At 37.2% G+C, this 18,172-nt stretch overlaps 1 protein-coding gene across 7 annotated transcripts in view; it reads right to left on the bottom strand.

Annotated features, from left to right (window-relative positions):
- CCDC141 (coiled-coil domain containing 141) overlaps nucleotides 1–18,172 on the bottom strand; it is a 216,822-nt gene that overhangs the window by 77,765 nt on the left and 120,885 nt on the right. For all 7 annotated transcript variants that reach the window (XM_032856023.1, XM_032856021.1, XM_032856018.1 and 4 more), the window contains one exon: nucleotides 10,479–10,673. In XM_032856023.1, the coding sequence (XP_032711914.1) occupies nucleotides 10,479–10,673 (195 nt within the window). The remainder of the gene's footprint in view (nucleotides 1–10,478; nucleotides 10,674–18,172) is intronic.

Raw genomic sequence — 18,172 nt, forward strand, 5'->3', positions numbered from 1 at the left:
TATTTGGATGATAGGAAGTAATAATATCAACTGCAGTTTAATGAGAACTAACTTGTGCTCCGTCTGTACTCTGTGTTTCATGATTACCTTCCATTCAGCCAACAAGCATTTTGGGATGTCTGCTGAGTTTCAGGCACATTATCCTGAATGGCCCTAGATGAAAGTGAGAAATGACCTCCATTGTATGACAGGGGAAACTGCGTCTCAGATAGATTAAATAAATTGCATAAAGTGATACTTCTACTAAGTGGCAGATTTGGTCTCTGTCCTTAATTTGCCTGGTCCTGAGACCCTGGCTCTTAAACCCTGGCCCATGGAACCATGTGGCAAAAGATTACCAGGGGAGGCTTAAGAAAGAAGCAGCTTTTCCGAGAAGTCTATTCATCTTCAGTGGAAAATGTGAGATTTTAAAACTTAACTTTTTATAAATGTCTACCTTTCCTTCTTATAGGTGAGAAAAGATACGGAGAAAGGCTAAGTGGTTTCTCTTACACTATATAGGACTGGAAGAGGAAGACAGTTTTATTAGAGAAACTTTGAACCTGAAGATTCTTCCTTATCTGATCCCCCTCTCTTTTTCTGCATTTGGCAACAGAGCCAAATGTGTCAAGATGCTGATGCTAGAAAAGAGTATTTGAATTACTTTCTCAATCTTTCCATGACACATTGAAATACCACTTGGCAATAGTCACTATTTCTGGGATTTTGTTTTATATTTTAAATTTTTATTGCTTCTTTTGAATGAAGTGGAGTGTCATGTTAATCAAAGTTTAGTTTTAAAGTTAGTGCCGAAAACAAAAATCTGGTGTAGTCAAAATTATCATGACCTCCCTTAAATCATGCTTAAAATTTAGTGTATGTGAACTAGTGACTGTAGTAATACTATTCCCAATGAGGATGGGAGCCATTGAGCTAGACTAAAGGATGAAATAAAAGGAAAGTGTATATACATAGATGTCCGGGCATTCACTTCTTTCTTCCCTTAAGATAATCCCCAGAATTCCTCATGGGAATGGTTCAAAGAACAGAGGATTCCAAAGTGCTTTTTCTTCTCCACACGTCTGACTCCACTCTGTTTTAGTAGTAAGCCACTCTAACCTTAACACATGTTTGTTGTTGTTTTGAGAATTAAAGAAGGGAAAAAACAATGAAAGTTAGGGCATGAGGATGGACATGGAGTAAGTACTCAGAAAATACTCTCTCGCAATTACTCTAAAGCTGGATGGGACACATCTTTGAAAAGCTCCTGAGAGGAGCAGGACCATCTGCTGAGGATCATTCGTCCTGCTTGGGCCTCTCCTCCTGCGGCCCCGGGGAACAGCCGCTACCCTCTGATCTGTGGGCACTGGTCTCATCTTCATAGGAGTCAGATCCTAAAGCCGCACACAGTGCATGTGTGAGCTGACTCCCCCCCCTTCCTGAACGTCATCAGAGAAGTATGACATCTCAGTAATATGGGAATAAACTGTAGGGCTAAGCAGTCACTAGAAAGAGGTAGTATATCGAGGACCAAAGGAACACATAACTTAATGTCCAAATAACCAACTTTTCTTCTAGAGCTTTTTTTCTCAAAAAGATCACAGTGTTTGGAAAGCACTGACTTACGGATACTCTACGTATCGCACGTGCTAGGGTCATGGCAGAAGAAGGGAGGTGAGTGGCTGTGCCCCTTCATTAGCCCAACAAATGCATTTGCAAATAAGATGAATGGATACTGTAAGAGAGCTTATTCTTTATCCTTAATCCTAACCTAACCCTAATGGGAATTATCTAAACCCACAGAAATGTGAAGTTTAATGATTTTAAGAGGAGTCCTCTTTCAAAAAGATGATACATTCTGTGATTGTCAGAATCCTATGCAAAACTCCTTTCTCTTATCCCCGTGCAAAATTTGATGAGGAATCCATGTACCAGTTCCAGAAAGGATCTAAGTATCATTGCTCGCACTTAATCTATCCCCAGAATAGAACTGCATGTTTTCTATTTACCATAACTATAGGGAACCTGGTATCCTGGATCCAGCCTAGAAAGAATCTCTTTGTCTCACATATGGTATAGAACAGGTTATTTTTGGCAATGACACTATGGCCCTCACAGAAACGCCTTTGGAATTAATATTTCCTCTTTAGTTTTCTCTTCACATCCCCCTCTTTCTTCAAACCTGGTCATATACAGATTTTATGACTAGAAACAAAAAGAAGGATATAAGCACAAGGATAATATTTTCTCCTTCTAGGTTCTAGCTCTTCTTGACAATTTTATATTGTACCACCCAGTTCTCAGGCAGACAAGGAGACCAATCAGTTCTTATTGCCTTGATTTGGAAAGACTAAGGAGTTGCTTGGGTTTCTTTTTTTTAAATGCTAATAAAGATTCTCCACCCCCCACCCCCACCCCCATTTTTAAGTACAAGATCCAAAGTACAAGATCCAGGCTAGACCAAATCAAATAGAGATGGTATCAGAACATGGCACATTATACTCTTTTTAAAATACCTATGAGATTAAAAAGTTAAGCAATAAGAACCATGAGTTACCCAGGATAATTTTATCACTCTGTTTCACCAAGATGCTTAATTAGTAGTATTGTTTGCTTCTAGACTAACTTATTTGAAGAGAATCAAAAACAAAACAAAACAAACATTAAAAACAAAAAACAAAAAAACTCAAACACTGCAGAACTTTGAAATTTTCCTTGCACTAGTTCCGAGGCTGGAGAACGAGTTTGGTTGGAACCTTTATCCTTACCAAGGACACAAAACTCAGCTTCTCATCAGAGCACCAAATCCCACTGTCTGTAGCCACTCCTGTGGCTCCCAGTTTGGCAAGCTGATGCTTGATCCGGGTCCTAACAGATCTGCCAAGGCTTGCAAATGCCAGACAGGCAGGAGCCAGGGGGTGATCTAAATTTCAGCTCCCAGTATTTGCTGCTCCCTGCTGGTGCTCAGGCTCATTCCTTGCCTCGCCAGGGCTGTCTCTGCTGGGCCCCAGATCTCCCTCCTCCTCACAAGTGTTAGAAGGTGGCTTTGTGGTGTTGAAAGATATGTAAAATCATGACTACCTAAAACTGGTTTTGGCCTCACAATCTGAAAAGTGAAGAAAAAAATAAACTGGAAAAGGAGTTTTGGATTGCAAATGGTATGTATCTGATGCATTTTGTCAACACAGAATGGAGGAAGTGTATGTACTGACAAACTCTTACTTTTTCCTGAGATAAGCCCACCTTGGAAATGGATAAACTAGACCCATAGATAGAACTCTAACCAGCTAGTCATTGTTTATACTTTCTGGTTTCTTTTATCTAAATTGACCTAAATAGTTTTAGGATAATCTTGGGAATATTAACATTTCCCAAGGGAAAATGTCCCTTTACAATGTGCAAAGCATCTATTTTCTTTCATTTGTTTAACAAGCATTTATTGAACTCTATGGAGCATGTACTCTGGTACATGCTGGGGATAGGAAAATGAACAAAAGCATTTAAGTCACGTTACAGTGGCTAGTGCAGTATTCAATGCATATATAATGACAAAATAATGGCTGGAACATAGTGAGTGTTCAGTCCCTCTATGCACTAGTCATACATTAACTCATGTAGATAGCTCAGTGACTCTGTGAGGTGCATATAATTATTATTTCTATTTTTCAGATAAAAAAGCTGGATGCACAGGGAAGTTAAGTAACTGCCCAAGGTCATAGAGCTAATAAATGTCTAAGTACAGATTCACACCTCAGCAGCCTCGTTCCAAAATCTACTATATTATTTTAGAAAAGTATCATCCTAGCAAATATTTTAAAATTTTCACTTAATATTTCACAATTCAATTTATTTATTTATACTCCAACTCTATCCTGGAAAGATTTTATACATTTATCACCAGTTGCAGGAACTTTTATTACTGAATGGTATCCCCTGAAGTAGATAAGGATTGTTAGACCTATTTTAGAAAGGAGAAAACTCAGGCTCCAACTGTAAATTGACTTGTCATGGCCATTTATTCGTTCATTCAACCAAATTTGTTGAACACTAGGTGGCACGCAAAGATGACTAAGACAATCTCTCTCTAGGGAGCACAGAGCAATACTATAGGAATACTGAAAAATAAGCGTTAGTGCTGCCTGGAGACTTCTTGGAGGAGGTGGTACGGGTGATGACACATCTCTTCATACAGCATTACTCCCCTTCTCAAGTATGCCACAGAGATTGAGCTTGAAATTTGTGTTCCTCGTGTATTAAAGTAATTAAGCTCTTCGCTTTCAAAATGAGCTCATTCCAATGATCTCGGATCAATGTAATCTCTTTTGAAAATGAAATTTGGCCTTGAAACTCGATGGTTTGTAATATTTCACTGCTTTCAATCATTTCAAACATTATTGAACACCTGCTACCTGAAAGGCACTATTCTAGGTGTTCTGTTCTGGTGAATGCAAAGTAAAATAGACATGTTTCTTACCCTCATGGAGGTTTAATACAGCAAAGGAAAGGAAATCTACCCATAAATGCCTACAATACAAAGGAGAATATACTTAATGCCAATGGAGAGAAGCAACAGTTTAAAATTGTATGTGGAAAGGAAACCAATAAATATACTCCTGACTTGCTTAGAAGTCACTTGATAGTTTTATAGAGAAGGATACTCATGAGTGAGTGACAGTAAAACTGAATGTCTGTTATAAAACTAATTAAATACGGACTGAGTTGTGGGCTCTCATGAGAAACGTAAGATGTATAAGGTATTTCTTGTTTTTGATAAGTTTTCTATTATATACAAATAATTTTATGGTCATAGTTTAGCCATATGTCTCAAGTATATGCTGTGGTTTAAATAGCCCATCATTGAGTTCTAAAATCGAAGGTTACTAAACCATTCTCTCAGAGAGAATACAGGAGGTGAGAAAATTAAGGTATCATTTGCTTCCATATCAGGAGGTTTGCCTCATCGTGATTTAAGTCCTCAATATCTCTTCATATTTAAGGATACGTTCAGCAAAAGATAGAAATTTCTTTTTTTTTTTTAATTTTACTTATTAATTTATTTGAGAGAGAAAGCGTGAGCAGGGGAGGGGCAGAGGAAGAGGAAAGACAGGATCCCAAGCAGAATCTGTGCCGAGTGTGGAACCTGATGCAGGGATTGGTCTGACAACCCGAGATCATGACTGGAACTGAAACCAACAATCAGATGCTTGACCAACTGAGCCACCCAGGCACCCAAGACAGCAACTTCTTAGCATGCTATTCAAGAAGTTCCTAACCCCCTGATTGCTTCTACCTCTTGTCTCTCATCATTCTGGGCTTCCACCCTACATTCTTGACAAAATAAATTACCTTATGTTTCCCAAACAAGGCACAGCTCTTTATTCCTCAATATCCCCCCAACCCCTTCTTGCCCCAGCTTTTCACATTTAGCTCAATGTGCACCTCCCCTAAAGAAGCCTTCTTAGACACTTTTCCCCTAGTCCTCTCCTCCCCTAGTCCTCTCCTCTGTGTTCTGCAATGCTCTATGCTCACTCCAAAAGCTTCGGGCTCTTCCCAAAATGCCCAGCACTCTGTTCCCTTGCCTCTCCTCCAAACTAGACTGAGAAAGTCTTGAAGGCAAGGATTGTATCTTTAATTGCTTTAGTTAAAGTATATATATGATACATGAAAACAGCAGGTATACAACACATTAGCCAAACGGAAATGTAGAAGAATAGAGAGAGTTTAAAAAAAAAAAAAAAAGATGCTTTAGTTTTTTGTAAAAGAATGGAAAGTTGTTCTGGAAAGGAGAAATGTGAGACAGGCTGCCCAAGAATTATGAAATTGGAAATATCAAGGAAAGGGGTGTCCAGTGACAATTAGCTTAATTTCTTGAATTCATTTATATCGCCTTAACAAATTCCTTCTGAATAATATTTTTTAGGTCCTCTACTTGGACAGGTTTCTTCATTCTTCAATCTATAAAACTGGGCCATTTTATTTCATCGTTTCCCATATCCAGCCTAAAATGTATCTATTTTGAAAATGGGAAAACAGTACATATATAAATGGAAAAAAAACCTGTACCAAATTCCATCCTTAATTATTTTGTTTTCATCTGAAACAATTACGTTGCTGTAGGCATTACTGGTTTGCATTGCTGTACATATCTTGAAAAAGCAACAGTATCTATTTAAAAGACATTACACTTTCAGCAGTGATCGCAGAAGAGGAGAAGCTATGACAATCATTATGCTTTTGGTGTGTTGCGCTAGGTGTCCTAGCTTTTGTTCCATTTTGCTTTTAGGCCAGCCACCCAAGAACCACACCATGTAGATTTGGCCTCAGTCTTCACAGCTTGCATTCCCCAAAGAAATCACATGCCTGAGAACGGGAAGCAAGGGAGATGAGACTGTTTGACTAATCAGCTATGTTTTACAGCTTCAGTTTCAGTCATTGCTGTCATATAAATTCAGGTTCACACTGTGCTGCTCTTGAAGCATATATATTTATGCTTAAGCATATATATTTGAATCGCATTCTTTAAACAATGATAAGTACTCTATGGGTGATTGACCCACCTCACCCAACTCTTTTTTTGTGAACTTGCTAGAAATATAATAAATAAGATCATCTACATTCAAGAAAGATGAAAATTCGGGGGATCCAGATGAGTTACTATAATAGATGCTATGTTCATATTTCATGCCAGGTCATAATAACTCTTAGCAACATCTGGTAATTAGAGAAACACTTCTCCAATCAGCTACCGTCCCACATTGACAATCAACTCTTCTTATATTTGTTGTTAAATGATTTAGCAGTAAGTTCGCCAGCACAGGAGATAACTCTAAAATGGGAAAGAAACATCTCAGGTTCTTAAGTTACTTGGTTCAATCCACTTGAATCCAGTGGCTGGTTTATGACAGCATCAGTAGCAACATTCTGAGGTCCTATGTGCTAAAATCGCCACCTACTGTTCACTCCAGGTACAAGGTCTTGAATATTAATCAATCATCAACTTCTAGAGGAATTAAAAGGTAAACAATTTCACTCCTAAATCCACAGGGCAAAGGCAGTGGAGCACTCTAGTCAATGTGGAGTATTAGGTGATAACTGTATTTTATTGAATTTCACAAATTGAAAATATATTCTAGATTTTTTTGTATAAAAGTTCTCTGCTGTATCCCCAAAATTTAGAACAGTATCTGACACACAATAATTGTTCAGTAAAACAGACTAAAGAAATGAATCCTTAAAGAAGAGGGTAATTGTTAATCACACTACTTATTTAAAGACTTCACTAAAAGAAATTATCATGACTTTTTTCCTAGTAAATAAGAATATCTGTATCTAAAATGGATAAAGAGATGAGAATGAATTAAAGTGAAGGGAAAGGGGGGAAAAGGGAGAATTTCCTTCTGCTTGCAACAAAAATACCAGCAACATATGATAAAAATCCAGATTAAAAGAAGAAATATATGTGATATGGAAACATTAACAATAGTTCATTCCGAAGATGAGATTATGACATCCTTTTTATTTTAACAAAATTTTTAAAAAGTGAAAACTGTAATTTTAAAATCATACACTTCACTTTTTACTAAGCAAATACTCCAGCTGTGACATTCAGTCATTCATATATTACCCATGACACTAACATATTTTCTCGCAGTGGTATTTGGCACAAATATTGAAGGAGAATATTGACCTAGCTTTAACAAAGTTGGAATAAGAGGTTGTTTGCTGAACAAATAATTCACTTATCAAGAATGGAATTGGTTTTCAAAGCAAATATCATTTTTTAAAGCACTGGCTTCCTCTTCCTTTCATGGTGCTGTATGTGTTGGGAGGGTCACTAGTGCTCCTACCCATCATTATTGGTATGCCTAGAATGCCTACCACTGACCCCTCTTTACTGGGACCATTTCTCAGTGTTGGGTTTACGGCCAGCAACATTCAGGGCTGAGGAAATATCTCCTTCAGAGACAAACAGCAGGCTGGATTATTGTTTGCCATCAAACAGAAGATGCCCCAAGCTTAGGGTTCCCCTCCTGGATCACCACCTGCTGTATGTGCAGTCACCCAGCAGGACCCATCTGTATCGCCCCCACCCCCGGGGAATTGCGACTTGGGAAACTGACATGATGCATTGACATTTAGATTCTTGTTTTTGTGAGTAATAAGTTCTTTCAAAATAGAAGTCTTTCAAAACTGACACAAAAGTCATGTGTCTTTTGTGAGCATCCACAAAACGGGCAAGTTAGCATGTTAGCTTGAAATTGGGGGGAAAATTTCAGATATCTCATAGTTCTTGACAACATGACTTCACCTAGGGATAGGGATGTTCACAATTAAGAAAACCCAGTGCACCCAAGGTATAGTAAAGTGAGTGTGGAAAGGGAAATTCAGTGCTTCAGAGATGATATAAATTGAAAATAACCCCTTACCTAGTGTAAATAGAATTTTCAGACTAGAAAAAAAATTTTTAAAGGACTTTTACGTTATATTAATGTTTAAATCCAGCTCTTTACTTTAACTAGGGTTATTTATAAGTGCTATGTGAAAAGGCTAAAATATTGAGAATTTTATAAAATGTGGAGATCCCACAATATAAATAAAAGAGAAAAATACTATTTACAAGTCTTAAAAAAGAGTTTCCTTCTTTAATTTAAATGGATTTACCCACTACCTTATTTCATCATTTACTGCTTCTTCATAATACGATAAATATTTCATTTTAAAAATCATGATTAAATATCCACTTTCTACGCTCCAATTTCTGTTTTTGCTGAGGTAAAAGCAACTATCACCTTTCACATCGACTCTTAAATTTGGAGTTAAAAATTAATTCCTTGATGCTTTGAAAAGGGAGAACAAATTCTGTACTTTTCTAAGTGCCACTTGGCTATAGAGAATGCTATAATGTGGATAACGCAGAATGGATAAATCCCAATGGAATTAGTTACGATTTAAATGCCATGGCATTTCAAATGATGAAACAGGAATCTAGAAGTCAAGTGTTGAGACTTAAGAAATATAATTTCTTAGGATTTGACCTGAATTGCCATTGCTATATAAATTTGAGAAAGTAACCATTCCATTCTTTTTTTTTTTTTTACTATTACTATTACTAGAAATGTCATTTTTTTTTTTTTTCCCTCAAGGCCCAGAAATAATGTAAGAAGAAAGCCTCCCTGGGAAGTTATCAGATAATGAGAATGGAGAAAGCAAGAGCAAGAGAGTAAGAACTAAGGAGAGAGAGAAACTACATTTTGCAGGGCTGAACCTAGAGGGTTTGTTCTAGAAGTGTTGTTTTATCAGAGCAACATGTTCTATAATGGTCTTCCTTAGAAACGGCATTAACTGACTGACGTATCACCCACTTATTTTATAGAATGAGGGTGTAATGTGTGTTAGAAAGTCTCTTATTCGAAAACAGGAATGTTGAAGAGGAACTTAACCTAGCACCCTACCATTTACTTGGTTCAGCAGCTCCAGTAACATGCTCCATATCTTCTCTTCAAACAAAAAAATCCCAAACAAATAATTTGCCAAAGTTTCCTTAATTTTTTTTACTCTAATTCTAGCAACTCTATTTTAGAATTCTAGTATTCATCCTTTTCAAGTTTCCTATCAGTAAGGAAGCTCAAAATTAAGGAACTATTTGATATATACCAGGACAGTATATTCGGATTGTTGATTTCATGACTTTAAACCACAATATACCTACCTTCTAGGGATTATGCACTCATTTCCTGTCACATTGTCCAGTTTGAAAAACATCAGTGATATTTAAGGTAGTAAACAATTCCAAAAGGGCAGTTTGAAGATGTATATTAGATTGGAAAAGGTAAAAGAAATTTTCAAATAATATCACCAGCTTTGGATATACAATAGAGATGAACATGTAGACATTACCACTCACTAAGAGCCACCTGCTACAGTCAACCAGGAGAAGCAGAGCACTTCTCCAAGTCTAGAAGACCTGGAGATGTTCCAAAGCAAGATTTCCCCTTGGCTGACCTTAAAAGGCAAGACCAAGGCAGGACAGTTACTTCAAGGCACTGCTTCGAGCCTTGTGGTTTGCCTGCAGAAGGTTTGCAATATTCGTGTATCTTTACCTGATAAATGAAAGAGAATTTTTCAAAGGGAAATAGTTTTTTTGGTAAAAGTTTCACAGTATTCTTTTCACCTTGATATATTTTATGGTAATTCCCTTACTCCACGAGAAGCACTGCAGTGTCAGCACAAGTGTCCCCCTCAAACAGTTCAATGACAGCTCTTTGATGAAATTCTCATGGGGATGTTTTTTACATGTCAAAGCAAAGAGTCTCCTCGTTTTGAGAACCAAATAATGGCCATGATAGGAATACATTTTAGAAGCTCAATTTTGTTGCTATTAATTTTGAAACTCTGCATGGAATCTAGACTTCCGTGATGTGCTACAGCCCACTGAAGTAATGAGTCTCTTAGTTTTCTGCCCTGATTACCTAAAATTACCAACGTGGCTTCATACTGACCTTATTCGTACTGCAAAAAAAACCATTTGCCTTTTTTAACCAAGTTTCCCTCTCTGCCATGAGCTGACGACATTCTCCTTGAAGCTGGTGCAGTTTCTGGTTAGAGAGCCGTAGGTGCTCTTTCTCCACGTAGCCCTTGGACAGCAGAATCCCAAGGGCATCACTCCTCAGCTTCTCAGCAGCAGAATTCCATTCCTACAAGAGATCACTCCGGTTTATTTACACATCCTCCTCTTTGTAAACTCTGACAAGTTGCAGAAAACATTTCAGTGTATTGAACGTATCAGAAACCTGTCATTGTATTTTCAAATCATGATGGAGTAAATGCCACATTCCAGGTTTGAGTACCAAGATGCAGATTTTTTAAAAAGAGAGAGAGAGAGAGAAGGACAAAGGAAAGAGGCTAGAAAGAGAGTGGGATAATAGCAGGAAAGGGCAGGGCAGTTGGGGTGTGTGATTGACGGAGTGTCTGGTTGCTCTGAACACAGGTCACTTCCCCTTCCATTAATGCTGTCTGAAAACAAACCCCCAAAATTTTCAACAGCGTTTTTCAGTCTCTAACTCATCATGACCTGTTTTCATTCATTTAAATATAAGAAGTCTATCTCCCACAATTCAGTCTCATTGCCAGTGTGGGCAAGTGTGTACAAGAAAGGAAGGGAAATCTCATATTTTATGGCTGCTGTGTTTGTATGTGCCTACACTTAGAACTGAAATTAAGATCTGTTATTCTCCACAAAATTAATAGTTGTTATTGCGTAGTATTCCCTCCTTCCTGACCTGAGTCTCACCTCTCAATGCTTCATTCTTAGTGGTATATAAACATTTCAGGGAAAGAAAAGAGGTAGGTTTTTACTTTCTGTTACAAGAAGAAGAAAAACAGTAAGTAGAGAAGAAAGAAAATTAAAGTTGGAGTAAACTGAACATATTAACAATTTATTTAAAGGTAAATTTAAGTTTCTTGCGAAAGAACTGAAGCCAGATTCAGCTTCATAAAATAATGCTTATCTCTAACACGGCTGTCTTGTGAGTGAATTTTCTGGTACCCATCTCAGCTGAGACTGAGCTGTACGCAGAAGCTGTTTGTTACAACATCAGAAATTTAGCGCCAGATTTCAAAAATTACAGTCTGACTCCATCCTGGCTTGTTCCCCATGACAAAATGTCCTGTTATTAAGCTACATTTGTTACATTTTACTGTGCAAAATCAGTATAATAATAAAAATAAGTATAATTTTAGTACAATTTACCACTACTTTATTCATTCATTCATTTCAGAAGACATACTGAAGGTTATGCACCTGGTACTATGCTAGGATAGATGGCTTGCAGAATGCAAAGAAAGAATAAAATGTAGTTCTTTCCTTTAACAATATAAAACTGCTATTTTTACCTCACTTTCATATATACTTACATTATCAACTGTATGAAATATATGCTGGTCCCATAAACAGGTCCTGATGGCTCAACTAATGGAAATAGCAAATGTGTGGTTCTTTAGCCTGACTACATCAGTGATGGTAATGGAAAATAGTATTATCATGGTTGATCATACTCTCAGCCTTTCGGAGAGAATGACCAAAAGTGAGGGGAGAGGATTGTTAAAATCAAAAACAAATGGAGACCAGCCCTAAAAACTGCTTGTGCAGACAAAACCAGTTTAGTCATACAAACAAAGCTTAATTTAGCTTATTTTGTGAGACCGACTTGACCTGGGTCATTTCTTGTTTATGCCTCTGGAAATTGTAAGCAAAACTTGAATCTTTCCCAAGGTCGATATGAGGTAACCACTGACCTAGTCCCTATCATTTAAGAAAATTCCAATGTTATAACCAATAATTGTGAAGAGGAAGCAGTCACTGCTTCCTCACTATATAAGCTGCTTTATAATAATGTATCCCTGAGCCTTGTTCCATGTTTTGGGATAAGTGCTCTGGTTTGCAAACTGTCTTTTTGGTGTGTGCACAATAAACTTTTACTAATTACTACTTTGGTGATTCATTAGTTCTCCTTCTGTTATTTGTGAACTTTTGACACTCCAAATTGCTCAGTGGGTGCAAAATCAATATTCTTAAGCATGAATATGGGCTACATGATTTCTTAAGATCCTTCCTTTTTTAAAGCGCTATTAAGCTCCCACTTAAAGACAGCTAACATGGGCCATGACATTCTTTCATAAAGCACTGTAAATATCCCTCCCACTTAAAAACTGTTACCTTAACCTTATCAGGAAAGAGCAAATGTTTTTAAAGCAGTTAGCACCATTTCGGGCACATGTAATAGGCATTCTCTAAATGTTAGTTCCCCTTTACATTCCATCAGTTTTATCATGGTTCACTAGCTGCCCCAAATTTGTTCTTCACGGGAATTTTTTCTCAGCTCTAAAATAATGATAGTGGAAAGATTCTCTAAATGTTATTGACCCACGTTATATATTGATCAGTATTATGGGATAAACAAAATATTAAGCAGGTTTCCTTACTGCAGGCCTTCTCAGAATCCTTCATATGTTAATGTGCTTTGAGACTCCTAGCTGAAAATATGGTTTGAAATATTCTGGACAAGGAGGCCTGTGTGGCTCAGTCATTAAGTGTCTATCTTCGGCTTGGGTCATGATCCCAAGGTCCTGGGATCGAGCCCCACATCAAGCTCCCTGCTCAGGGGGCAACCTGCGTCTCCCTCTCCCATTACCTCTGGTGGTGTTCCCTCTCTTACTGGGTCTCCCTCTAGCAAATAAATAAAATTAAATATATATATATTCTGGACAAACTGTTTTGACCATGAAACCACACATTTACTGATCATCTCTGGGGACCAATGCTCCAGTTGGAACAATGTTGGGAAATTCTGTTATTGTGCTAAGAGCAGATGAATCATCTAGTAGTTCACCTGTTTTCATAAGTCTGTCTGCATCTTTCCTTGTTGATTTTGTCTCCCCCTCCAACTACCCAACTAGTCCATTTTCTGTCTTTTGTACCCATTCTCTTATTTTCTGTTAAGATCTGTGGGGTATGAATCCTCAATGGGCTCAAGAAATGCTTAATGTGTTAAAACAGAACAAAGCAGGTAATTCTTTCAAAAAATTATCGTTGACCAGAATCTTCATGTTCATTAGCAGAAGACCACTTAACAAATATGAAGACCCTGGGAAGGCCTAGAGAGCTAAGAGGAAGGAAATGGAAAAAGAGTTAGGACATGGAGAAAGAGATCATGGTCTTTATGTGTTCAGCCTGGACAACACGAAGCCCTAAGGTGTAGGTATCTTAACCCTCTTCAAGACAGTATTGATTTTTCTTTCTGTATGCTAAGTACTGTACTACATGATTTACACGTATCACCTCATTCACTCCTCATCACATCCCTACGAGGTAGGAACTGCTTTATCCTCATTTTACAGATGAGGTAATGGAGGTTTAGAGGTATTAAGAACTTGCCTAGATTCTCAACACTAGTAAGTGAAAGAGCCAGAATTCAAATTCAGGTAGTTTGACTCTAGACCCTGTTTCTCAATCTCAATGCTGACCTCAGTATTTCAGAGAGGAGAGGTGATGGAAAGTGTTTTTTACTGCATAGAAAGGTTAAACCTATCAGTTTGGAATTACAGAGGTCAAAGTTCTATGAAACCCGGATAAGGCCTTGGAAATGCGAAAATTCTTAAAAGACCCTGAGTTGTTCTTTTTTTTTTTTTATTTAGATTCAGAAACTTCCTTAATACCCACCTATTACATATAGAAATGAGAATTTACAGCCTAAACTCAAGCTTAATTTTGCTTAGTGCATGGACCAAAATAATAAAACTCTTCTCTGTGAATAAGAAGGGAAATACCTGTTCTCTAACAGTGTTCATAAATCTGCCTTTAGCATAAATTTGGCAAACAGCATTAAAGAAAGACCTCTGGAGGGGAGCCAAATCTTTGAAAACACACTTCAACTCTGTGCTTCACATCACGTTTATAAAAACTGGGCTATGACCTTCTAAGGAAGCTGTAAAGGACCATTTTGTGGCTCGTATCTTTTCTTGTTCTCCATCCCCCGTCTTCTTAATTGCATTTCACAGGAACTCTGTGGGTATTAAATGAAGTTGGGTCCATTCAATATTTCTATTCAATCTTCTCAGAAAATTGGTTCTGTTTTCTTTGGGCAATCCACGCGCAGTTTCTGATGCATTTCTGTAACATTTTGATGATGTATTTCCCCAGCCATTTTTCTTAGGGGATGCGTCCACTATTTTATTTTTAACCTAAAATGTTCCAGAGTCATCAGAATCCATCACACTATTTTTAAAAACTTAAGCTGTCATTGTTGTCAGGGCCAGTGGAACCCAATGGAGAAAATCATGGTCCGTTTTCTCTAGCCTTTGCTGCCTGCCTGCTAAGTGTTAAACCTCTGACTGAGTTTCAGTCACTCTGCAATAACATATTTCCAGTACATGTCCCTGCCAGCTGAAAGCCAAAGCCTGCCATTTCCTTGACTTTTCAGTCTTGACAGAGAAACGTGCATATGTCTGCCTGAGTAAAGACATGTGGCACTGTGTGCTCTTGGGCTCGGGCTATCTCCTTGTGTCACTCCTTTTTTTTCCTTTTTCACTCTCAGTGGTTACCCTTTTACACTGTACCTTTTACTGTTCCATCTGCTGAGGAAATTGAGCTTCTGTTGGATCCCTTGATTGAAAGGGTACTTTTAAGAGGATTTGTACGGATAGACAAGAAGGTGAAAATTATTTCTTCTGCCTTTTCTATACTCCCAGGTTAGCTCTTCAAATGAAGTTATGGATTGGCATAAAAATTACCCAGCAGGTAGATTCAAAGAGTAGAATGTAGAAAGAAAGAATATCATCACAATATGTTCAGTAAGTTTTTATTCACAGGAAACTTCACTGTAGGTGAAGGGGTCTAATGACCCAAGGGCATGTGGTAAATTATTTTCATTATAAAACTGACTTTAAAATGTAAATTTTAAGTGGGGGAAGATGGACAAGAAAGAATAAAAGATATATTATAAACCACTAAGAAAATACCAGCTGTGGAGATGACGGGCCAAAATTACATCTGGCTGAAGCATGTGTGGAGCCCATGTATAGTCTGCATAGTATGGCTATTTCCTAGGACATTTCATTAGACACAACCCATTTCTTGTTCATTCTCTAAATCTACAGTCCCATTTGGTTCAGCACCAAGGAGAATTAACTCATTGACACAAAATCATAGAATTGTACACAATTGTATTAATAGTTGGTACAAACAAAATAAACCTGGCAATTTTAATCAGAGAATATTTGAAAGTCTGTTTTGAGCAGGAATTTCTTTTTAGAGGAAATTTTTATGCTTTTAAAGAGTGGCAGTGAGCCACTGAAAAGCTGGAACTCTGATTATGCCCAGTTGGACTGCAAACTGGGCCAGAGTTTCGTCTCCTGCTCTGTTCCCAGGCATTTCCACACTGACCTACACAAAAGCAAGGATCTTACTAGAGCACTGGGTCCCATCCCACAGTTGGATGGTACAGAGTTCAGGGTCCACATGCCATTTGAACTAGGCCTTCACTGTGATGCATTTCGGCAAAGGTCTTGATTGCAAACAGGAAGAACTGTGATTTTGTGTCACCTAAAGATAAAAGAAGTTTCACCTCCCAACCATTAGGCAGAGAACCCTAGCTACTGAACCAGGGAGAGCTTATGGGCAAGAGCAGAGAACTGGAGGTAGAAATACACTTTTTATTCCAAACTTAGTAAGTGATCTCAAGCAGGGTATTTTGTTTTTCCAAGCCTTACTTGCCCTGCAATTCAATGACCACCATCAACACACATAAACCTCTGCTTCTCTAGTGAATCACCTATAAATTGAGTGATGGATTGCTGTGCTTCGAATTCCCAGATTTTAAGCCCTACTAAAATTTGGGATTTTAGCTGTATTTTCCATAATTAATCCTAGTGGGATTAGGACTGATAGTCTATAGTAGAAATGACAGATATCATCAAAATAATTTTTGAGCAATAGTTGCTTTCTCTTTTCTCTGTCTATTCAAATATTCCAAAGGTCACAGTAAAAACTATGGCTTGGAAGTTTCTTGTTTCCCTTATTCTGCTCAGTGCATGGCTACCAGGTAGGGCTTGTCATTCAGCTGCTCAGAGTAGGGTGCTTGTTGTTAATACTGAAGCAAATGGATGCGTGGCAGAATAAATTTTTAAAATCAAATAAAATCTTAACAAATTGCACTCATGGGCAAATCTTCAAAGTAATGATTAGAGCAAAAATACATTTATTTTTTCTTCCTTAGTTCAACATAGTTTTGGGATGAAAATTTAATTACATCAGAAGTCAGGGAGACATTTTTTTGAAGATTTGTGTTTTGCAAGAATCATTATTTTTTCTTTACTGTCTTGTCCTTGTTGCTTTTCTTAGATTTCTTGTTCCTCTTAATCACATTTTCTTTGAGTTGAATAAGTAAGGAGCAGAGCCAGATTTGGGTGTATTCGTGTTTCCATTTTTAATAAAAATTAATAAAGTCTTGCTGTCCAGATTATTTGCATCTAACACAATTTGCCTACAATCAGATTATGCCACTAGCTGATGAGGTGGTCCCAGTTTATATTAATGTTTTCAGAGGACTTATTGTTTAGTTTTCTAGCATATGTGTTGGAGACACCTTCAGAATCTCAACATGTAATTCAACTATGGGGAGAATTATTAGGTTTAGATGTTTACCTGTTGTGAGGATTTTCCTAAATGAAATAGATTAAGTTGGGAAATGGGGAAAATTTTTTATCCATATATATTATATCCACAATGAACATCATATATAAACTGGAATAATGGCCCTTAAATCTGGCTGACTATCAGTATTTCCTAGAAAAAAATTTAAAACATGCTTTCTCACACCTACTCTATATTCATTGAATCATTATTGGAAGAAGATGTATTTTTAAAAATCGGCAGCATTTTATTTGAAATCAGGAGAAAAAAATTTTGGAGCTAGACTAGAATATTCCAAAATGTTGAATGACTAAGTAACAATAGACCTACGGAGTTTCTGCATAATCATAACAATAAATGAGAAAGAATGTATATAATAAAAGTGGTTTTAACCTTATAACTTTAAACTCAGTGCTATAAAATTAAAATTTTTAAATTAATATTAAAATTAATTTTAAATTAATTAAAATTAATATTTAAATTTTAAATTTTGTATTAATGCCTCCCAAATCTAAAATTTAACTTCTATTTTCTAAATTACTTCATTCATTCAAAGAGTATTGTGTCAGGCTGTGGAAGATACAATGACAAATAAAGTCTTTACTATCATACTCCTTAAATGATTAATACAGCAATCCATCATGAATTTAAAACTGTCCTGCTTCAATGTTGAATATCATTAGTCTTAATTCATAAAGATGAAATTAAGGCATTTCTTTCTACTTCGTACTTTCTTCACATTATCGTGTCAGGCAGATAAGCCACTGATTTAAAAGGGAAGCAGAAATTTGGCAGGAGGGAGAGAAACCTGAAAGTATAAAACTTATCCAGTTTTTTCCCAAATTTCTTCTTTTCAAGACTTTTATTTATTTATTTGAGTTTGTGTGAGAGAGAGAGAGAGAGAGCAGAAAAGTGGGGGGAGAGTCAGAGGAAGAAGCAGACTCCCTGCTGAGCAGGGAGCCCAATGCTGGACTCATCCTAGGACTCCAGAATCATGACCTGAGC

This window comes from Lontra canadensis, unplaced genomic scaffold (assembly GCF_010015895.1).
Source record: "Lontra canadensis isolate GAN:19392208 unplaced genomic scaffold, GSC_riverotter_1.0 scaffold11, whole genome shotgun sequence".
Classification (NCBI taxonomy): domain Eukaryota; kingdom Metazoa; phylum Chordata; class Mammalia; order Carnivora; family Mustelidae; genus Lontra; species Lontra canadensis.